General features: G+C 36.2%; 1 protein-coding gene across 2 annotated transcripts in view; it reads left to right on the top strand.

Annotated features, from left to right (window-relative positions):
* TOP2B (DNA topoisomerase II beta) overlaps positions 1-18,468 on the top strand; it is a 65,246-nt gene that overhangs the window by 46,096 nt on the left and 682 nt on the right. The window contains exons 20-35 of one of the 2 annotated variants that reach the window (XM_074900545.1): positions 180-328; positions 1,203-1,434; positions 2,859-2,993; positions 3,428-3,628; positions 5,292-5,487; positions 5,634-5,725; positions 6,877-7,032; positions 7,170-7,253; positions 8,328-8,525; positions 8,867-9,011; positions 10,221-10,379; positions 11,196-11,403; positions 11,926-12,005; positions 12,314-12,424; positions 17,407-17,523; positions 18,352-18,449. In XM_074900545.1, coding sequence (XP_074756646.1) covers positions 180-328; positions 1,203-1,434; positions 2,859-2,993; positions 3,428-3,628; positions 5,292-5,487; positions 5,634-5,725; positions 6,877-7,032; positions 7,170-7,253; positions 8,328-8,525; positions 8,867-9,011; positions 10,221-10,379; positions 11,196-11,403; positions 11,926-12,005; positions 12,314-12,424; positions 17,407-17,523; positions 18,352-18,449 — 2,361 coding nt within the window. Of the gene's footprint in view, positions 1-179; positions 329-1,202; positions 1,435-2,858; positions 2,994-3,427; positions 3,629-5,291; positions 5,488-5,633; positions 5,726-6,876; positions 7,033-7,169; positions 7,254-8,327; positions 8,526-8,866; positions 9,012-10,220; positions 10,380-11,195; positions 11,404-11,922; positions 12,006-12,313; positions 12,425-17,406; positions 17,524-18,351; positions 18,450-18,468 lie in introns of both variants that reach the window. The other variant, XM_074900544.1, reaches the window with a different exon arrangement.

Below are 18,468 nucleotides of genomic sequence, written 5' to 3'. Positions count from 1 at the left end.
CATTATGTTTTGCCAGCAGCTCTTGTAATAGGTTTACAACATCCTTTTTCAGAGAGACTACTTTTTTGAAGTTGCAGTCAAGTTAGTCACACAATTCTTGGGCATTTAAAAATATATTTTATTGGCTGATTAGGAAAAACTGTCTCCTCTTATTACTACAAATATGTGTTTTCTTACAGCAAGCATTAATGATGACTATTGTCAACTTGGCTCAGAACTTTGTTGGAAGTAACAATGTTAACCTGCTACAACCTATTGGTCAGTTTGGTACCAGGCTTCATGGTGGAAAGGATGCTGCCAGCCCTCGCTATATTTTCACCATGTTAAGGTAAACACAAATGTAAAGTTAAATGCATGCTTTTGAAAAGCCTCGTTATGAAACTAATCCCATCACAACAGTACAGGGTTTTTTTGTGGGAGAGGAATGGAGGAGTATTGGAATGTTTTGAGAGAAGCTCAAGTTCCGCTTTATGTCTAGAAGTCTGGTTTTGCACATGAGTTTTTTGCATGATTTTCCCATGCATAGAAGTGCTGTATTTTGTAAGTTATGTTACTTCTTTTATTTCCTAATTTCAGTGTGATATTTTCCTTAAAATTCCTTGTAGTTTCTTCTTTTCCCCTAACTATAAACATTATACATAAGTATCAGGTTTTATTACCTTTCTTGTATATATTCTTTCTGTAGCAACCTAGTTTTGTGCATTTTCCTTTTTGCATGAGGTGCTGAAAAGCATATTCACCCAGGACAATGTTCCAGATGAACAAAGGGAGTCACCAGTAAAACATCTATATTATTTTCAGAGACTGCTAGATCTACAATTAAGCAACAAAGTTTTGCAACTATTTGTGTGCTGTGTTGCTTTATTGTGGGGTGACCTATTGTCACATCGAACTGTGTGTTCTGAATGCTTTAAAGAATGATATTTTTGTAGATGTTAAATGTCACCAATTACTAGTGTACTGTACACATGTGTAATTGTGAAGGAAACAAACATCATCTGTTATGAGCACACTTTTCCATTGGGCAGAACTTCCTTTTCTCAGGAGGTGTGTACATTGTATTTTCAGCTTCAGAAAGGCAAAGAGAAAGGAAGACATGAGAAACATCTACAAATAGGTCACGTCTGGACCCATGGACTGTTAAAGCATTATGTACTTACTGGACTCTAGTTAAACTGTTTTCTTCTTTTTCATTTTTAAAGCCCATTAGCAAGACTGCTTTTTCCATCAGTGGATGACAACTTGCTTAAATTCCTTTATGATGACAACCAACGTGTAGAGCCTGAATGGTATATTCCCATCATTCCTATGGTTTTAGTAAATGGAGCTGAAGGAATTGGTACTGGATGGGCTTGCAAACTTCCAAACTACGATACCAGAGAGATCGTAAACAATGTCAGGCGGATGCTGGATGGCTTAGATCCCCACCCAATGGTAAAAATAATAGTGTATACTGATACTTTGTATGTTTGCTAAACAAACCTGATTTTGTACTTACAAAATGAAATCATATCACTCTATGCGTGCTTGAGTATTGGAACATCTGAGTTGGATTGTCCCAGTAATTTTGTTTAGGAGCTTTACTTGACTGTTGGAATGAGGCTGGGGAAGTTGACCCTGAAGCAGAAGCATTGGAATTTGTATTTTTCCAATTATTTCAGAGGACTTTCTCTTCATTCTGCTGAGTGTAATCCTTCACAGTTGCAAGTCTTACAGGGTAGTTACGACATGGCAGTGGAGCAAAAAGTTGTACCACTCTTTCCTTTTTGAAGGTACTACTACTTCGGCCAAACTTAACGTTTCTTCTGCCTTATCTGATTTGCACTCTTTTATATACCTGTAAGGATAGGAGAAGATACTGTCACTGTTCAAGAAAATCAGCAGCTTCTGAACTGCAACTAGCTTCTCTATGTAAAATTTAGTAAGTCTCAGAAGTGGTGTATACTTGAAAAAATTTGGACAGGAAGAATACCTGGGTGAACTCAGAATATCTCTAACCAACACATAAAATACAGATAATGCAACCTTTACAGCTGATGGATATTGCTACTTTGCTGTGTTTACCAAATCATAGAAGCAGAAACATCTTTTCTCCATTTAGATCACAGTTCACTGAGTGTGTAGTGTCCATTTTCATGACATAGTGAATTTCCTTTTGCAAATTCTTGGGAACAATGCATACACTTTTTTTAAAAAAAATTAATGAAATCCATTGCCCTTCCTTTAGGACTCCTAGGCCTTCTGTGTAGTCTCACAGTCAATTGAAGCTTCACTGTGGTTGAAAGAGGCAGTTCTGCCTCCATCTAGCTCCTTTCTGTATGCTGGTATGTGTTTGTGGCTGCATGGTAAGATGGATAAGGGAATCAATTCAGTTAAAAAAATTCCCCACCCTGTTAGTTACTTTTTAAACTGGATGGGTTCCACTATCTTTGCCAAACAGCACAAGAATGAGAAAATGGTTAGGGGAGGTAGCACCACTTCTGTAAAGTTATTGTGAAACTGGGGTGTTAATCTGCTTTCTGTCATGCCTTATCTGGGCTTTCTGTTTTCTTTAAAAAAAGAAGGAAAAAAGACAACCCACAAACAAAACAAAAACCCCACCACCTCACTGGGTTCAGCTGCTTCTTCTTAATCATTTATCTACTTGGTAGATGTTAAGATACTTGCTCCTGTCACTTGCATGTGTGTCTTTTTTCTCTAGTATTTTTCCTATGACTTAAAATTTTCACAGGCATGAGAGGCTGGTTGATGGATTAGTGCAATATAAAGTGATAACTTTATGGTGTATGAGAGAGAAATATTTTTCTGATACTTTATGATAAAGATTATTACCACTTTGTTGGTTTTTGCAATTTCAGCTTCCAAACTACAAAAACTTCAAAGGAACCATTCAGGAACTCGGTCAAAACCAGTATGTAGTCAGTGGTGAAATATTTGTGGTGGACAGGAACACAGTAGAAATTACAGAGCTTCCTGTAAGGACATGGACCCAGGTAAGTAACAGTGAAATACATTTACATAAAAACCAAGAAAAAGTTCCTTACTAAATTATTTAATTCTACATCCACACAAACTTTTAACACAATTTCTGGTGACTTACACATACATGGAAGGGAACGTGGTTTCATTCTTTGGTGTGCCTTTATAGAAGATGGTTTTCTACTTGTGCCATCTACTGTCCATACTGCAAAGAATACTTGCTTCTACTGCTGAATTATATTTAATCCTTTTTCTTTTGAGTAGTCTTTTTGTTTTTGTTAGATGCCTCTTACTTTTGTGCTAGTCTTGACCTGCATTTTGTAACTGTAAATTGTAATTGGTATCAGATGCAATGCACAAAGCTTTGAAATCTTATGTTGTTCAGTTGGTTTAATGAATTAGGGATTTTAAGAAGTGTTTCTGGTTTTTGCTACCCTATTTTTACTAGGTATACAAAGAACAGGTTCTGGAACCTATGTTGAATGGAACTGAAAAAACTCCAGCATTAATTTCTGACTATAAGGAATACCACACTGATACGACTGTGAAATTTGTTGTGAAGATGACAGAAGAAAAACTTGCACAGGCAGAAGCTGCTGGATTGCACAAAGTCTTTAAGCTTCAAACAAGTCTTACTTGTAATTCTATGGTAACTTTTTCATGTTTGACTATCAGAATCCTTACTGTTGCTTGTTTTAAACACAAATGTTTTTGTAGTGTACTTTGGTGCTTGGTATTGAACAATGTATTGTGTATTTGAAATTGTTTGAATAGTAGAAAATTGTAGTGATGACAAATATTAAGTCAGTATGGATCAGCAAATCCATTTTAGTCTTGACGAATCTTTCAAACCAGATTAGACAGGCTCGAGGTGCTTAGTTTCCTGTGACTGAAAATTCCTGTATTTGAAAAGCAAAAATAGCTAATGTAAAGTAGATCATACAAATAGCTTTCTGCCTTATTATAATTAGATTTGAGTTTTGAACTTGAGACAAGCTAGGTTTTCAAAATTGCACTTTATGCAGGACTATTAATATTCTAATAGGAGTAAAATGATTCAGTGTTTCCACCAACATAAATCCTGGTTTAGGTTGTAGGTTATAGAAAACACTATCCTTAAGCTGCTGAAGACATAACAGTGATGTAAAATACTCATACGGTGTATTTTTGCTTGTAGCAAGATGAGAGTAAGAATGTGAGTAAATATACATCTGTCTATTACAGGAGGGATTTGAATTGTAAGATAATTTCTGCCAGAATATTTCCAAACAATCTGTCTTTACGGAGACTGAAAAAGCAATTTTTTTTTTTTAATGGCAGATACTACTTTCAGATGTTATCACAAAGCAGAAATACCATTACTGTTGCTATTTTTCTATAAATCAAAAGCTATGTGAAAATAGGTTAAAAATAAAGACCATAGAATTGGAAGAGGAAAAAAGTCTTGCTCAACTCATTCTGTAGATAGTGTTTGAAAAGTGAATCTACCAAATCAAGGTGATATTTCTCATAGGTTTAAACAACCATATGAACTACTGTCAGAATCTGTCTTCAAATTAATGTTTAATAGATTACAAAATGTTTTGTATCTTAATCATGTGTTTTCTGCCTACTAAAATAAATAGTAAGGGCTGCTTTCTGTATATGTGTAGGAATTAATCTGCTCTAGTTTAAGCATCTTAAAAAGTTATGCGAGCTAGTAATTTTTCACTCAACTCCCAAATAGGGTATTTTAGGTAGATTAATTGCCCTCTAGAGGGGTTTATTTCTTTTAGCTAAGGGCACCTAGGGTGATTAGTTCACCTATAAATGTCTAAACTGGAGATGTCACAAGTCAGGCAGGATTGATTCCACCTATGATGTAAAACTGATTTCTTACTTTGTGCTTGAACTTGGAAGGGTGGCAGTTTTCTCGGCTGAAAAGTGGCAGATTTCCTAGTTGAACTGAAAGATTGTTAAAGATGCTTTTCAACTCTGATGTTAAATAGTTGTGAATCATTAGGTGCTACTGGACTTGTGCTTTAATAAATAAAATCAGTCATTCAACTGAATTTAGGCATATTTTTCTATATAGCTGTCGTCTTGTTTGAACGTGTTACCATAAATCTCATATTAAATCAACTTGTGATAGAAATAAAATCTCTCCAGCTATGTGCTGTGTAGTTCCATAGTAAGGTTTGAGTTCACGGTCTTCAAAATACCGCTTTTTGTTTAGTGCATGTATATGTGCAATAGAAATAAGCTTGTACACAAAGGTTAACAAAGTTTGAGTTATGCAACCTCTCTCAAGCAGTATATTATATATTCTATAGGTGCTGTTTGATCATATGGGATGTTTAAAGAAGTATGAAACTGTGCAAGACATCTTGAAGGAGTTCTTTGATTTGCGATTACATTATTATAGTTTACGCAAGGAGTGGCTTGTGGGAATGTTGGGCGCAGAATCTACCAAGCTTAACAATCAAGCTCGTTTTGTTCTGGAGAAGATACAAGGAAAAATTACCATAGGTGAGTAAATGTAAGTTAAAATTGGTAACACTGGGGGAAAATCTGGAAATGATTTAAATATAACAGAATGTATTTGCATGTAAGACATTTCTTTTCACGACACTTTTTTCTTTTTTTTAACCTGATTGTGTGTGTGTGTATTGTAGAGAACAGATCAAAAAGAGATTTAATTCAGATGTTGGTCCAGAGAGGTTATGAATCTGATCCAGTAAAAGCCTGGAAAGAAGCACAGGAAAAGGTAATAATCTGAAATCTCTGGATATGTTTGATGCTGTTAATGTTATAAATTATATTATTCAGACAGTTGTTTTCTAGTAGTCTAACTTAATTTATAACACACCACTTCTAAAAAGGTTATGTATTGACTTCCATTTTTAAAAATACATTGAACTTGTACAAAAATACTGTCACATAATATTGGTATCATATATGGACAATTCTTAGAAGAAAACTAGATAATACAAGTCTGAAAATGAGAATACAGAGGTCTGAATTTCTTAACATAGCCAAATCAAAAGTGGCAACTCAATTTCTGATTAATACATAAAGAGTGACTTTCTGATACATAAAATGCTGCATCAGTTACCCGACACATATAACTGATTTTCCTCTTATTACTACTTTGTCATATGATTGCAAAATGTAATTATTCTATACAACTTATTAATCAGTTTTCTGTAATGAAACATGAATATTATAAAGCTATGACTTTTGAACTTATTATAATAAAGTTGCTTTATTTCTGATTTTTTAAAACTCAAGAGTTTTCTAACTTCCAAAAGAGATATGTGACAAGTTTAATTTCATGCTTTACTATGGGAAGATGAAACTACTTTGAAAAGCAACTGAAAATTTTTGTCAGCCACCCCTTTTCTGTGCCATTACCACTGCATTCGCTATTCGTTTTTCATTGTGTTTGCTTTGCTTTTTTTTTCTACTACTGTATTTTAACTCCATGTAGTGTGTTGGGTTTTAGAACAAAATTATGAGAAATTTTGATCCACTTCCAAACCACAGTTTATACATTCAGGGCTTTGATAGCAGTTTTAACCAGAAGATTGTGCTCATTTCTAAAGAAACAGATAGACATGAATATCCCAAGGGCAAATATGTCAACCCGTGAGATAGCTAGGATGGTACCAATGCCTATAGCCAACATACAAGGCATACAGCTAGCATTAGGTTCAGATTTGTTTTCTTAAATCAAATGATTGAATAATCCAACTGTAGAAGGTCACAGGAGCAAGGCCTTTTGGAAAGGTCCAGAAAATGTTAAAGTTATTGAATCTGTGAGGGTACACCTTACTACTCTATGGTGGTGCTTTGGTAGAGCGTTACAGTTCATGCATAGAACTAAGATTATTAATACTTGTGAATATTTCACTTCAGGCAGCAGAAGAGGAGGACCCACAGAACCCGAATGATGATGCTTCCTCTGCTTCTGGCTCAACTTCTGGCCCTGACTTTAACTATATCTTAAACATGTCTTTGTGGTCGCTCACAAAAGAGAAAGTAGAAGAGTTAATTAAGCAGAGAGATTCAAAGGTTGGTACACCATGGAAGGCTTGTTCTAAAATGATATAATAATTACTGATGTGTCTAACTGAATGTTCAGTTTCAACAGTATTTACTTTAGTTCTAACTTAGTACCTTATACTCTACATACTGCTTTCATGTTTTAGGAGAGAGAACTAAATGACCTTAAAAGGAAATCTTCTTCAGATCTCTGGAAAGAAGATTTAGCAGCCTTTGTTGAAGAGCTTGAAGTATGTTTTATTTTACCTATCTTTCTAAAAATATTAAATTTAAATTCATTTAATTAAAAGCATTAATTAATTAAAAGTATTAAAATTTAAGCAAAAAACCCCAAACCACCATGTTTTGGAATAAGAGCAGATAGACCTCCAAATATAGTCATAAGTGGGAAATCATTACTGAGTATTTGTGTTCCTAGTTGTGTTCCTCTGGGATTGTTTCTTGCATCTATACAATTTAATGTTTTTTCCAAGTTGGTGATGCTAAAAGAAAAATTACCAGGAGAAAATTTGTTTTCAGATGACACCAAAAAAAAAAATGCGAGTGGTAACTTGTTATAGTAATAATTATACTAGTTCTACATGATCTAATTGGTTGTGAGACAATAAGTATTGTCAAATGCAAAGCTGTACATGAAGTAACGAAGCGTGTAGACCATAAGTACTATATGAGGGGCTCTTACTTTGCCTCACCGCTAACCCTGGAGAAAGGTAAAGTCCAATTGATGAATAACTTGCTGAGCCTCAGCTTTGAATGTTGCCTGAAAGGGGCTGATGTAATCTTTTGAAGTGACACAGGATAATACAAGATGCTTTATTTCTCCGTGTGTTCGTGGTACAGCTGCAATTGGAAGTGTTCTGTTCCGATGTCTGTATTTCAGCTATATGTTCATACTGTGAAAAAAGCTGATTAAAGAACTGGAAAATGCGCCTTAAAAACTACTCTAGAAACTAGCTGCTTAAATTAAACACTAAAATACTGAAAATTACATCAGTACCCAGACACGTACATAAGAAATAGAAATTTAATAAAAGAAAGATTTCTAGCAGTGTCCAAAAGTTCATATTTATTTAATTTTGAATAAAAGTAGTTTTTAACTGTAACAGGGTAATGAAGAATTTACCAAGATAAAGTGATTGGTTTTCTATTACTGGAAAGTGTGTTACAATTCAAGTGAGAGTTAAGGAAACTCTTATGCTCCATGTTAAAATGAGAATAATCATAAATAATCACCATGTTCTACTTTGTTCTCATTAAAAAAACATGTGTTCTCCCCTGCCCTCAACCCCCTCCTTATTTGTTAGAAAGTAGAAGCACAAGAAAGAGAAGATGTTTTGGCTGGCATGGTTGGCAAACCAATAAAAGGAAAAGTTGGTAAACCCAAAATGAAGAAGCTTCAGTTGGAAGAGACCATGCCGTCACCATTTGGCAGAAGAATAGTTCCACAGATTACATCTGCCATGAAAGCTGATGCCAGTAGGAAATTGTTGAAAAAGAAGAAGGTAAATCACAAATATTGCTATAGTTAAGATTATGTATTATTAAATGCTGTATTTTTCCACTCTGGTAGCATAAATCCAAACTGCTAGACCTTATTAATGCTGTATTTATACTATTTTGCTGACCTAATGCATGAAGAAGTTAATACTGGATTTTTTACATTTGTAAGCCTCTTGACTACTTATTGTTCACATGGTTTTATTGCAATTTCTTCTTTACAAGACAAATGTCAATATCCTAGTCTACTTTCATTTATTATCTTCTACAAAACTATTTCAGTTCTATCTTGACATATAAAGGTATAATTTATTTCATTTTGCCCAACCTTTTTATATATGTTTAGGGTGAAACTGATTCTTTAGCAATAAAAATGGAATTTGATGAAGAATTTGGTGGTGTGCCAGCTGAGGGTGGTGGGGATGACTCACTGAATACATCAGCTGCAGCAGCTAAAACTCCTAAACCTAAGAGAGAGAAGAAGGAGCCTGGTAAGATCCTTACACAGTCATAGTTAACCTTAGTTGTGTGTACTAATTGGGTATTAAATATATTTTTAACACATAGTGAGAAGGGAAACATACCACGGTAATCACTACTTCATCTGAAATTCTTCCCTAAAGAGAAGTACTTGAAAGTACTCTGCTGAAATTTCTGTTATGTAAGCTGCTTTTCTGGGCGTGGTGGATTTAAGTTTTCTACATTTCATTTTTTTGGGATCTACGTATTTGAATTTGTGAGTAGAAAATAGATTATTTTTACATAATTGGACTAATTATGTGCAAACTGAAATTTCTAGTTTGCAAGCTCTCTGACCTTGAAGGAGGGCATGGCACTCGCCTTCAGTCTGAGTAATAGTAGAGATTGTAAAACTTGATTAAATAAACATATTTTCCTATTGACATATTCAGTCATTCTGACTTTTAAAAGTTATGCATGTTATGGCTTGGCAGACCAATCAATGTCTGTTAACTTTCCTTTTTCCTCTGTTAGTAGAAATTTATTATTACCATTTGAGAAATACATAGTAATGGAGGGGGCAGCAAAAAAAGGAAAGCTAAAGACAAAAGAGAAGGTTTAAGTAAGAGACTTTTAAAAAAGGAATAAAAAGTGGTTATGGAAATACTTCTTCTGAGATAAGATCTGTTTTAAATTATTCAGGGGATTATCCAACCTGAATAGATTAACTGAGTACAGTTCTGACTGAGTTGTCTACATACAGCTCAAATGTATCCTGTCTGGTGTTGAGCCAGAACCAATCAGCCCAGCTTGACCTGAGCTTGCTCTGCAGTTGACTGACTGCATTTGTACTCCCTGATAGGGTATCCTCTGCTTCCCATGTTAATTGGATTTTTCCAATAACTGTTCCTGATCATGTTCCCTGAATAACGGAAAACTGCTTGTTCTTTTCCTGGACAACCCAGCAGCCTTTAAAAAAATGGAAGTTTGACTGCAGAGGAGCTAAAACTTCAAATTAGAGACTTTTATGTTTTTCAGTCATAAAACAAATTGTTTTGGCAACAGCAGCTCAGGTTCTATGTGAAATCTGTTCATCACGTTAAATTTTTCTTCAAGAAGGAGAAGAAAATTTGCAACATTTAAAGGAGAACTTTTAAAGATAAAAATTTAGCATCATAAACAATTGGAAGAGATAAAAATGTTTTTACTATGACTGTAGTAAATGCTTTAACTTGTGGCAGGTACTAGGGTAAGAAGAACACCGTCATCTACAAAATCCAGCACAAAAAAAGTGAAGAAACGAAACCCATGGTCAGATGATGAATCCAAGTCTGAAAGTGATTTAGAAGAGAATGAGCCCGTGATTATTCCAAGAGACTCTCTGCTTAGGAGAGCTGCAGGTACCCAAGCTTTTGTGAATTGCACAGTGTGACTGACAGTTTCAACTACCTATGTTTTCCTTTGACCATAGCCTTCCTTTAGGACTTGATCTCCCTACAGGTAGCTTGCGTTACATTTTCCTCACTGTGCAGTTAGTGAAAAAACTCTTAATGTCAAGACCCGGAACTAAAGAGTTGATATGAAAGATTTTTTAACTTGGTTCAGAAATCTTTTCCCTTTTTCTAAACACTAGAATAAAAATTACAAAACTAGTGAATTATACAAGAAATAGAGAGGATAATACTATTACAAACAGAAAAATTACTCTAATGCAATTATACTGTCAAATAAGGCCCCAAAGCCCAAATGGCTAGTAAAAATTTATCAAACTCTGAACAGTCCATTGAAAAGCAAAAATATCAGAGACAAACTTTGGAAAGTACATAAACATTTGATAGTTTAAGAAAAACCCAGGTTTTAATGGAAAATTGTTGATCAATTGCTCAAGCACTGTATTAGGAAGAATGTTCAAATGATAGATTCAAGAAAAGTGAAGGATTCTCCTTCCTTAAAAGTACTTATGCAATGCTGTCTCTGTAATGCTGTTAGCTGAAGGTGTCTGAGCAAGACACAAGTGTTAGATGTTTGGTAACACTTTAAATTATATCCTTTTATTCTTCCAGGCTCAAAAAATTTCTTTCCAGCCTTTTGTCTTGTATATTCTGAGGCAAGGATTGTTTAGGGACTTCCGTTTTATTTATGTTTTAACATAAACACCTATCTTGAAATGTGTTTATATGTGATTTTTTTTTTTTTTTTTTTTTTTTTTTTTTTAGCTGAGAGGCCCAAGTATACTTTTGACTTCTCAGAAGAAGAAGATGATGCCGATGATGATGATGATACCAACAATAATAATGATTTGGATGAGCTCAAAGTAAAAGCCTCTCCAGTTACAAATGACAGAGAGGATGAGTTTGTTCCTTCAGACAGTTTAGAAAAAGATGAATATGATTTCTCCCCAGCCAAATCAAAGCCATCTCCAGAGTAAGTACTGTAACTCAGCAGTATTTCATTACTAATAATTTTTTTGAAGCAGAAGTGTCTGAACAAAACTGAGCAACATCAACCTGTTATTACTCTACATGTACCATGTAAAATAAAATTTATACATTTCTGGGGAGGAATTAAAGTGTATGTTATCACAGCCTGATACAGAGCTCAACAACTGACCTATGCAGAGGTAAACATGACTTATCAAATTATGGTATACTGTCAGTAATATCATCTGTTAAACTACATTTTGTAAGAGTCTCTGTTTTCCATCTTGTGCCAGTCTGGTATGCACAACTATTGAAAAAAGTGTAATTCTGTTAATTTTAAATGCCTGAAGTTCATGACTGAATGGTGATTTTAGGGGTTTAACTGCTGCAAACATATACAAAAATGCTAGAAATACTTTGTAGTACTAAAATAGGAATTTAATTTCAAATGGCTATTATAATGCCTACATAATTCAGTATGTGGTTAATGCAACTCATAGAATTTCTTTTTCCTGTCTGGAAGTAGAAAAACATCTCAAGACAAGAAACATCAAGATTTTGGAAACATCTTCTCTTTTCCATCTTACTCTCAGAAGACAGATGATGGTGAGCTTGATTTCCCTGATCTATTTAATCTTATAACAACCATTATGGAATATATTAGGGAGTTTGTGGTATACACAAACTTCACATAGTAGTTATAGGAGAAGGATGTTCAGATTTAGAAAGGGGAAGGAGGTTCTGATCCTTAGAGAAGCAAAGCTTCTATCATAGATAAGAAAGTCACAGTACATCCATAGCCTAGATGTATTATCATCAACACTTTTTAAAGATTGATTTTGACTGTAATTAATATTGATGATTTAAACTATGTAGTGAATGAATCTTATTCTAGACATACTCTGTGATTGTAGATACAACAAAATTGGACAGTGACGAAGAGGATTCTGCTCCTGTTTTCTCATCATCTTTTGCCCCGAAACAAACAGAGAAGATTCCAAGTAAAACAGTAGCTGCTAAAAAGGGTATGTGTAGGATTGTCCTGTAAGCCAATGCATTTCTTTAAAACTAATCTCCTCTACCTTTGCATTGTCTCTTCCTGTCTTCGAGGTGGGAACTGCATTCATTTATTTTGAACTCAGTGAAATTCAGCATATAGTGTGAACTTCTTCCAGCTCCTTAATGATACCAATTTCTTCCTTTCCACGGGCTACTATAGTGTCAACTTAATACTTTCCATGTATGAAGTTGGTGTTCAACCTTTGATTAGTTTAATGGAGGGTTTTTACTCTCAGGAAATAAGTGAAACAAGATGACCTTTGAGTTGAAGATAGTCTTCTATAATGGATCTAACTTACTTACTTTAAAAGGAAGGAGAGCAAGTGCAAAGGAGGAATCCCCAAGAAATATTTAGGTCTTAAATATGTGTCATGGTTTAATCCCAGCCAGCAACTAAGCACCACACAGCTGCTTGCTCACTCCCCCTCAGTGGGATGTGGTAGAGAATCATAAGGGTAAAAGGGAGAAACTCGTGGGTTGAGATAAAGACAGTTTAATAGGTAAAGCAGAAACCACGCACACAAGCAAAGAGAAACAGGGAATTCATTCACCACTTCTCACCAGCAGGCAGCCATCTCCAGGAGAGCGGGGCTCCATCATGTCTTGGGAAGACAAATGCAATTACTCTGAACATCCCCACCCTCCTCCTTTTTCCCTCGGGTTTTGCTGAGCATGACATCACATGGTATGAGATACCCCTTTGGTCACCTGCAGTCAACTGTCCCAGCTTTGTCCCCTCTCAATTTCTTGTGCACCCCCAGCCTGCTCACTGGTGGCGTGGGGTGAGAGGCAGAAAAGGCAGTGACTCTGCTCAGCAATAATGGCAACATTCTAGCATTATCAACACTGTTTTCAGCACAAATCCAGAACATAGGCCCATACTAGCTACTATGGAGAAAATTAAGTCTGTCCCAGCCAAAACCGGCACAGCAAACTACCACAGTAAGTTCTACTTGACACAGTTGTTTCTCTTCTTGAAACAGAGGTTGAAAGGCACTCCTCTGAATTCAGAGGTATAAATTCTTTCAATTATTAATCAGGCTTTTAGAACAGACATCTTGCAGGATCTTACATTGTGGAATTAAGGACCATTCCGAGAAGTGTTTATTATTTGGATTTGTTTCTGTGATTACGCTTGGGTATTTGTAGGAATAAGGTTTTTTTGATCTGTGTCTCTTGGGGAATATTGATTTATTGGTTGTTAGTGTTACTTGAAAGACTTGGACTTGTTTCTAAATGTGTGTTAAAGATTATGCTAGATATTTGTCATAATTAATGGTGAAAATAATGTGTTTTCTTACCTAAAAGTAGTTTAAATAGGTTAAAAATACAGTTCCTAGCACATAATAGACTGGGGATTTTGTTGCTTTCAGATCTTTGCCTTTCTTCCTGTATGTCTTTTAGGTAATTTCCTTTTTTCCTTTCTGCTTAATCTTTTGCCCTTCAAAAGCATTTTTTTTATACTGTGGCCTTTGTTTTTTAAAACTTCTTTTGACCAACTTGCAGCTGAACATAGTATATTAATTCTGCCCAAAAAAGATATCATGAGAAAATCTGCAAGAAAGCAGCCAGTTACGATAGTTAACTTACTCGCTTAACAATAAGAAAAAAATATCTTAGGTACCAATGAATTGCAGCATCTTTTCATCCTCTCCCCCACTGCTTCCCTATTTCTAATCTCTTTCTTGCTACATTGTGTCTAATCTCATTTGTAAACTGTTTGAATCGGCAAATGTCTGAATGCTTCTCAAACTATTTCAGCTAGTAAAGTTCTATAATACAATAAATGAAGATTGTTTACAGAAATAGCTGATCTCTAATACAATCGTCTTTTATGTTAAACTTCTGTACTACAGTAAAAACAAGACTATACTGCAGTAAATACAACAGAGAACTGTGTATGCAGTAGCTATGCATGGATGCAATTTAACATTCAATCTCTTTCTCCCTCTCTGTTTTTTGAAGGCCTGGATGTGATGAGTTGTCATTAACCAACTTGAAACTTAAAATGTAGCTATGATCTGTTTCTGAGTTTCTAATTAACCTTGACACTCACAAAATATGGCTCTCTTTCAAGCCAAAGTTTTAATTTTTGCCTTCAGAGTAGCTTTAGGGACACAGTCTCCCTCTCAGTGCATGACACTATGATAGGTTGCTTTCACCAGTTTTCATCTCTTCTCCTTTGCCTAGATTAGACATGATCACAGTTTGACAGTGCAGTGATAACCCAGCATGCTTAGTTCATTGGTCATCTGGTATCCTTCTAGTAGTCTCCTGGATTCTAAGTCCATCTTTATGCCCTGTATCAGCAGCCCCTTAAAAATCCATTTTCTGGTGGTTTAATATTCCACCCACTCGCACTGGGAATGCCTGCTGTGTGGCTGAAACAATTGTTCCAGAGTTGTTTGATTTTTCTCTGATTTCAGAGCTTGGATTTGTAAGGATGGAGAGCTGAAACTGAAGAACCATTTTTTTGTGCCTTGCTATCTGTACAGCCACATTCCCTTCTCAATGAGAAGAAATAAAGGAATAGATCTGAGTTCAGCTTCTTTTCAGACTTTGATGAATTTGAGTTCACTACAGAGATAAGAGACTGTTGAGCTTGCTTTCCATGCACCATTAGAGAGGTCTGTAGTTCTACTGCTTTATAGTAAGCCTAAGGGAAATCTGAAAAGCAGTCTTCGATTATAAGCAGCTACTTGCCTTGAACAGCCCAGCTGCTGAGATTCTAGAAGTGAGATGTACCCTTTACATCAGCTGTAGGACTGATACCATTCCTGGACTTTCTACCAAAACCATGGGCTTCTAGAAAGCCCATGTACATTGACCCCACGGTAGACTTCCATTTCATGTCACGATACCTAGTGGGGAGCTTGGCTGAGCTGATTGTGGTCTACTTGCTGTCAGAGATCCTTCCCACTTGTGCAGGCATCAGGTTTATAATCTAAGGTAGTGGTTCAGAATCCCACTAGAGTTACCACAGAGGGAGATGCTTGTTCTGGAAGCCATGGACACTGTTACTTTAGCCACCAGATAAGAAGAGGTTTGCTGTCCTTTGGACTTGGTGTTCTGGAAGCAGACTTCACAGGAGTTGACCAGTGATGACAGGCTGTTTCAAAGGAGGAACAAGTCCAGTGTTTATGGCACTGTGTTATACCTCTCTTTCTTTCTCCAGTTATTTCCTCCTCCCCAATTCCTTGTTTGTCAGTGAGAAGTTTGCCCCTTTCGAATACCAGTTAACAACAAACTTGAAGACTCAGGGACAGCTGAAGATAGTTACATCTCATAGTATATGTGCTGGGTAGTACTTTTCAATGGAGCATACGTGGCTTCTGTCTGGTATGCAAATTTCATGTTAACAGCATGAGGATCAGTGCAAAGCATAATTCCTGTAGATGGACATCTAAATCTCTGCTCCTGATATTGAATGTCACCTGAATCTAAAATGGATCCTTTCTACTGAGGCTCTCTTGATCACAATTTCAGCTTGTTACCCGCAAGTTGATAAAACATCTGAATCTTTCCCTTCCCTGCCCTCTAGTCTATGTTTCTTATGCTGGTAAAGCTTTTTCCTGTATGAAGGGCTTCGTTGCCTTATGGGACCTAAAATCATGTACCTTTGGTAACACTGCTCTCATTTACTGATAACTAGCTAGCTACTTACTTTTGGTGATGCTTTTAGAAAGTATTCCTTCTGCTTTTAGTTGCTGGGTACTTTTTTCAGGCTTACTGGTAGGTCTTTGTGGTTTATTTAGTTTTACTTTATGCTAATATAGCTGGTTTTTCCCAGCTGAGATACCTAGAAAGACTTGTTTCAAGCTGGTTTCAAATATGCTTCCTGACTTCCATAAGCACTGTTGCTTCCCTCCCAAGTTGTACCTGAAATGCTGCTGTAGCCAATGCTTTTTTTTTTTTTCCTGTCCATGATGCTTTATTTTTTGTATTGTTAGGACCTGGTACTTGGAATACCCAGTAGGTATTATCACAAGAAGCTGGAAAGACGTAACTGTCTTTGCAGTGACTCTCCAGTGGGTAGCAGTTTCAGGCATCACAGACAAAAAGTTTGTGGAGACACTCTTGTTGTCTGAGCACATTGCCCTAGTGATACCATAAACGAAAGCTTGAGTTCTCACAAATGTCTGCATTTCTGGTCTCTATCTAGAGTGTTTTTACATGTGTCTCATCATCTCTGAGGTACTCACGGCTGATAGTGTTGGTCAGTAGCATATCCAAGGTTTCTGGAAAAGACTGTCTTGTCTGGAAGCATATAGAGCACATTATCTGATGACCTTAAAGGGTCTTTTCCAACCTAAATGATTCTGTGATTCTATCCCTTGTCACCCATTGTGTGAACGTACTAATGACTGTCCTAAAGATGGCAAGACTACTTGTGTAGCAGTAGTTGAAATGATCTAAGAAATCCACAGATATGTTCCTTTCTTGTTCTTTTTGCTTTTTCTGAAGTTCCTTTTCACCGAGATTGACAGAAAACAATGTCACAGTGTCAGATGCACTGTCTCTCAAACTCCTGCAGTAATCACGAGGAAGGTTGTCCTGCAGTTGTACCACTGTGAAGGCAAAAATGTCCCAAGCAGCAAGCTCTACCTGTAAACGCTGCAGTGTATCCAAATGTGTTTAAAGTATACAACCTGGAGAACTTCTGTTGCTGCTTTAGTTACTGGTAACCTGGTTTGTGCTCAAAAATATGTAAAAGTATTTAATCAAAACCACTGGAAGTTGCTGAATGCACAGATACATCTCAAAGAACCCTCCTGTTTATTCCCTGCAGTTTTAGCATAAAACCTGAAGTATGTTTTCTCCAAGTGCAGAAACCGCTCATCGTGTTTTAATATCTGCTATTTATGCTGTAATTGGAGTATCTAATAAAATGTAATGCTTCTAACCAATATGTGAATTTAACATATTTAGTATCTCTAACTTCTAACAGCAAAACTAGATGTGCCCCCTAAACCTAAAAGAGCTCCCAAGACCAAGAAGGTGGAAACTGTAAACTCTGACTCAGATTCAGAATTCGGCATTCCAAAGAAGACTGCAGCACCCAAAGGTGAGAGTTCTGGCGTTGCGCTGCTCCATGCTCACGTCTGTGTAACACCGGTTCACAATCACTTCTATAGGGAAGCAGAACTAGTGTCTCTAAAATGAGAGCCACATTGATTTATTAGTAAATTAATCACTAGTAGATTACTCATCCATGAGTCTTTTCTGTGACAAATATGGTGTACTGACTTCTCTTGACAAACAACGCTTGAACTTTTTATCTGACCTTTGCTGTGGGGAATGTATTTAATAGTTCCAACCCCCTCTTTTTTTGTTCCTCAATTCTAGTGGATACTGCTTATTGTCTTTGATCTGAGATTTTACAAGACAGTCAAATTCTGGCAGTAATTCTAGCCAGAAATTGTTACTTACTTTTAAAGCCGTTCTTTGGTATCCCAGTTCTCAGTTGTCAACGGTCCTCAGAACACAGCACACCAAGCCGTGTAATCAGAGTTGTCTGTAAAGGATCTGCCAGTGTTGATAGTTAACGGTAAATTTACTAAATAGTGAAGGTAAATTAATGCTGTGTAATCAGTACAGGAGGTGACTGAGGACTTGTACTTCAGAAGTCTAGAAGTTATTGATCTAATGCAGTTTGTCCCTGTCTTGAGTTGGCAGCTTGAATTACTAGGGGGAATGGTAACCTTGGAAAGAGGTATAAAAGTTTTAAAACTGAGAAAATACATTGCATTGTGAAGAAGCTTGTGTTGTAAACTAAATTGGAACTTTAACATGTAGGCATACTAGAGTAATTTCACTAGGTTTTTTTTTCAGTTTGCTGAACTCTGGAGTTTTATTTAAAGAAAACAAAGTTAAGTCGTATTCTCTCACCTAGGAAAAGGCCGAGGGGCAAAGAAAAGGAAAGCATCCAGTTCAGAAAATGAAGGTGAATACAATCCTGGGAAGAAAACACCCAAGTCAACACCAAGCAAGGTCAGTTCCATCTATGCTC

The sequence above is a fragment of the Athene noctua genome, chromosome 2, assembly GCF_965140245.1.
Source record: "Athene noctua chromosome 2, bAthNoc1.hap1.1, whole genome shotgun sequence".
Taxonomy (NCBI): domain Eukaryota; kingdom Metazoa; phylum Chordata; class Aves; order Strigiformes; family Strigidae; genus Athene; species Athene noctua.
This window is presented reverse-complemented; position numbering and strand designations above follow the sequence as displayed.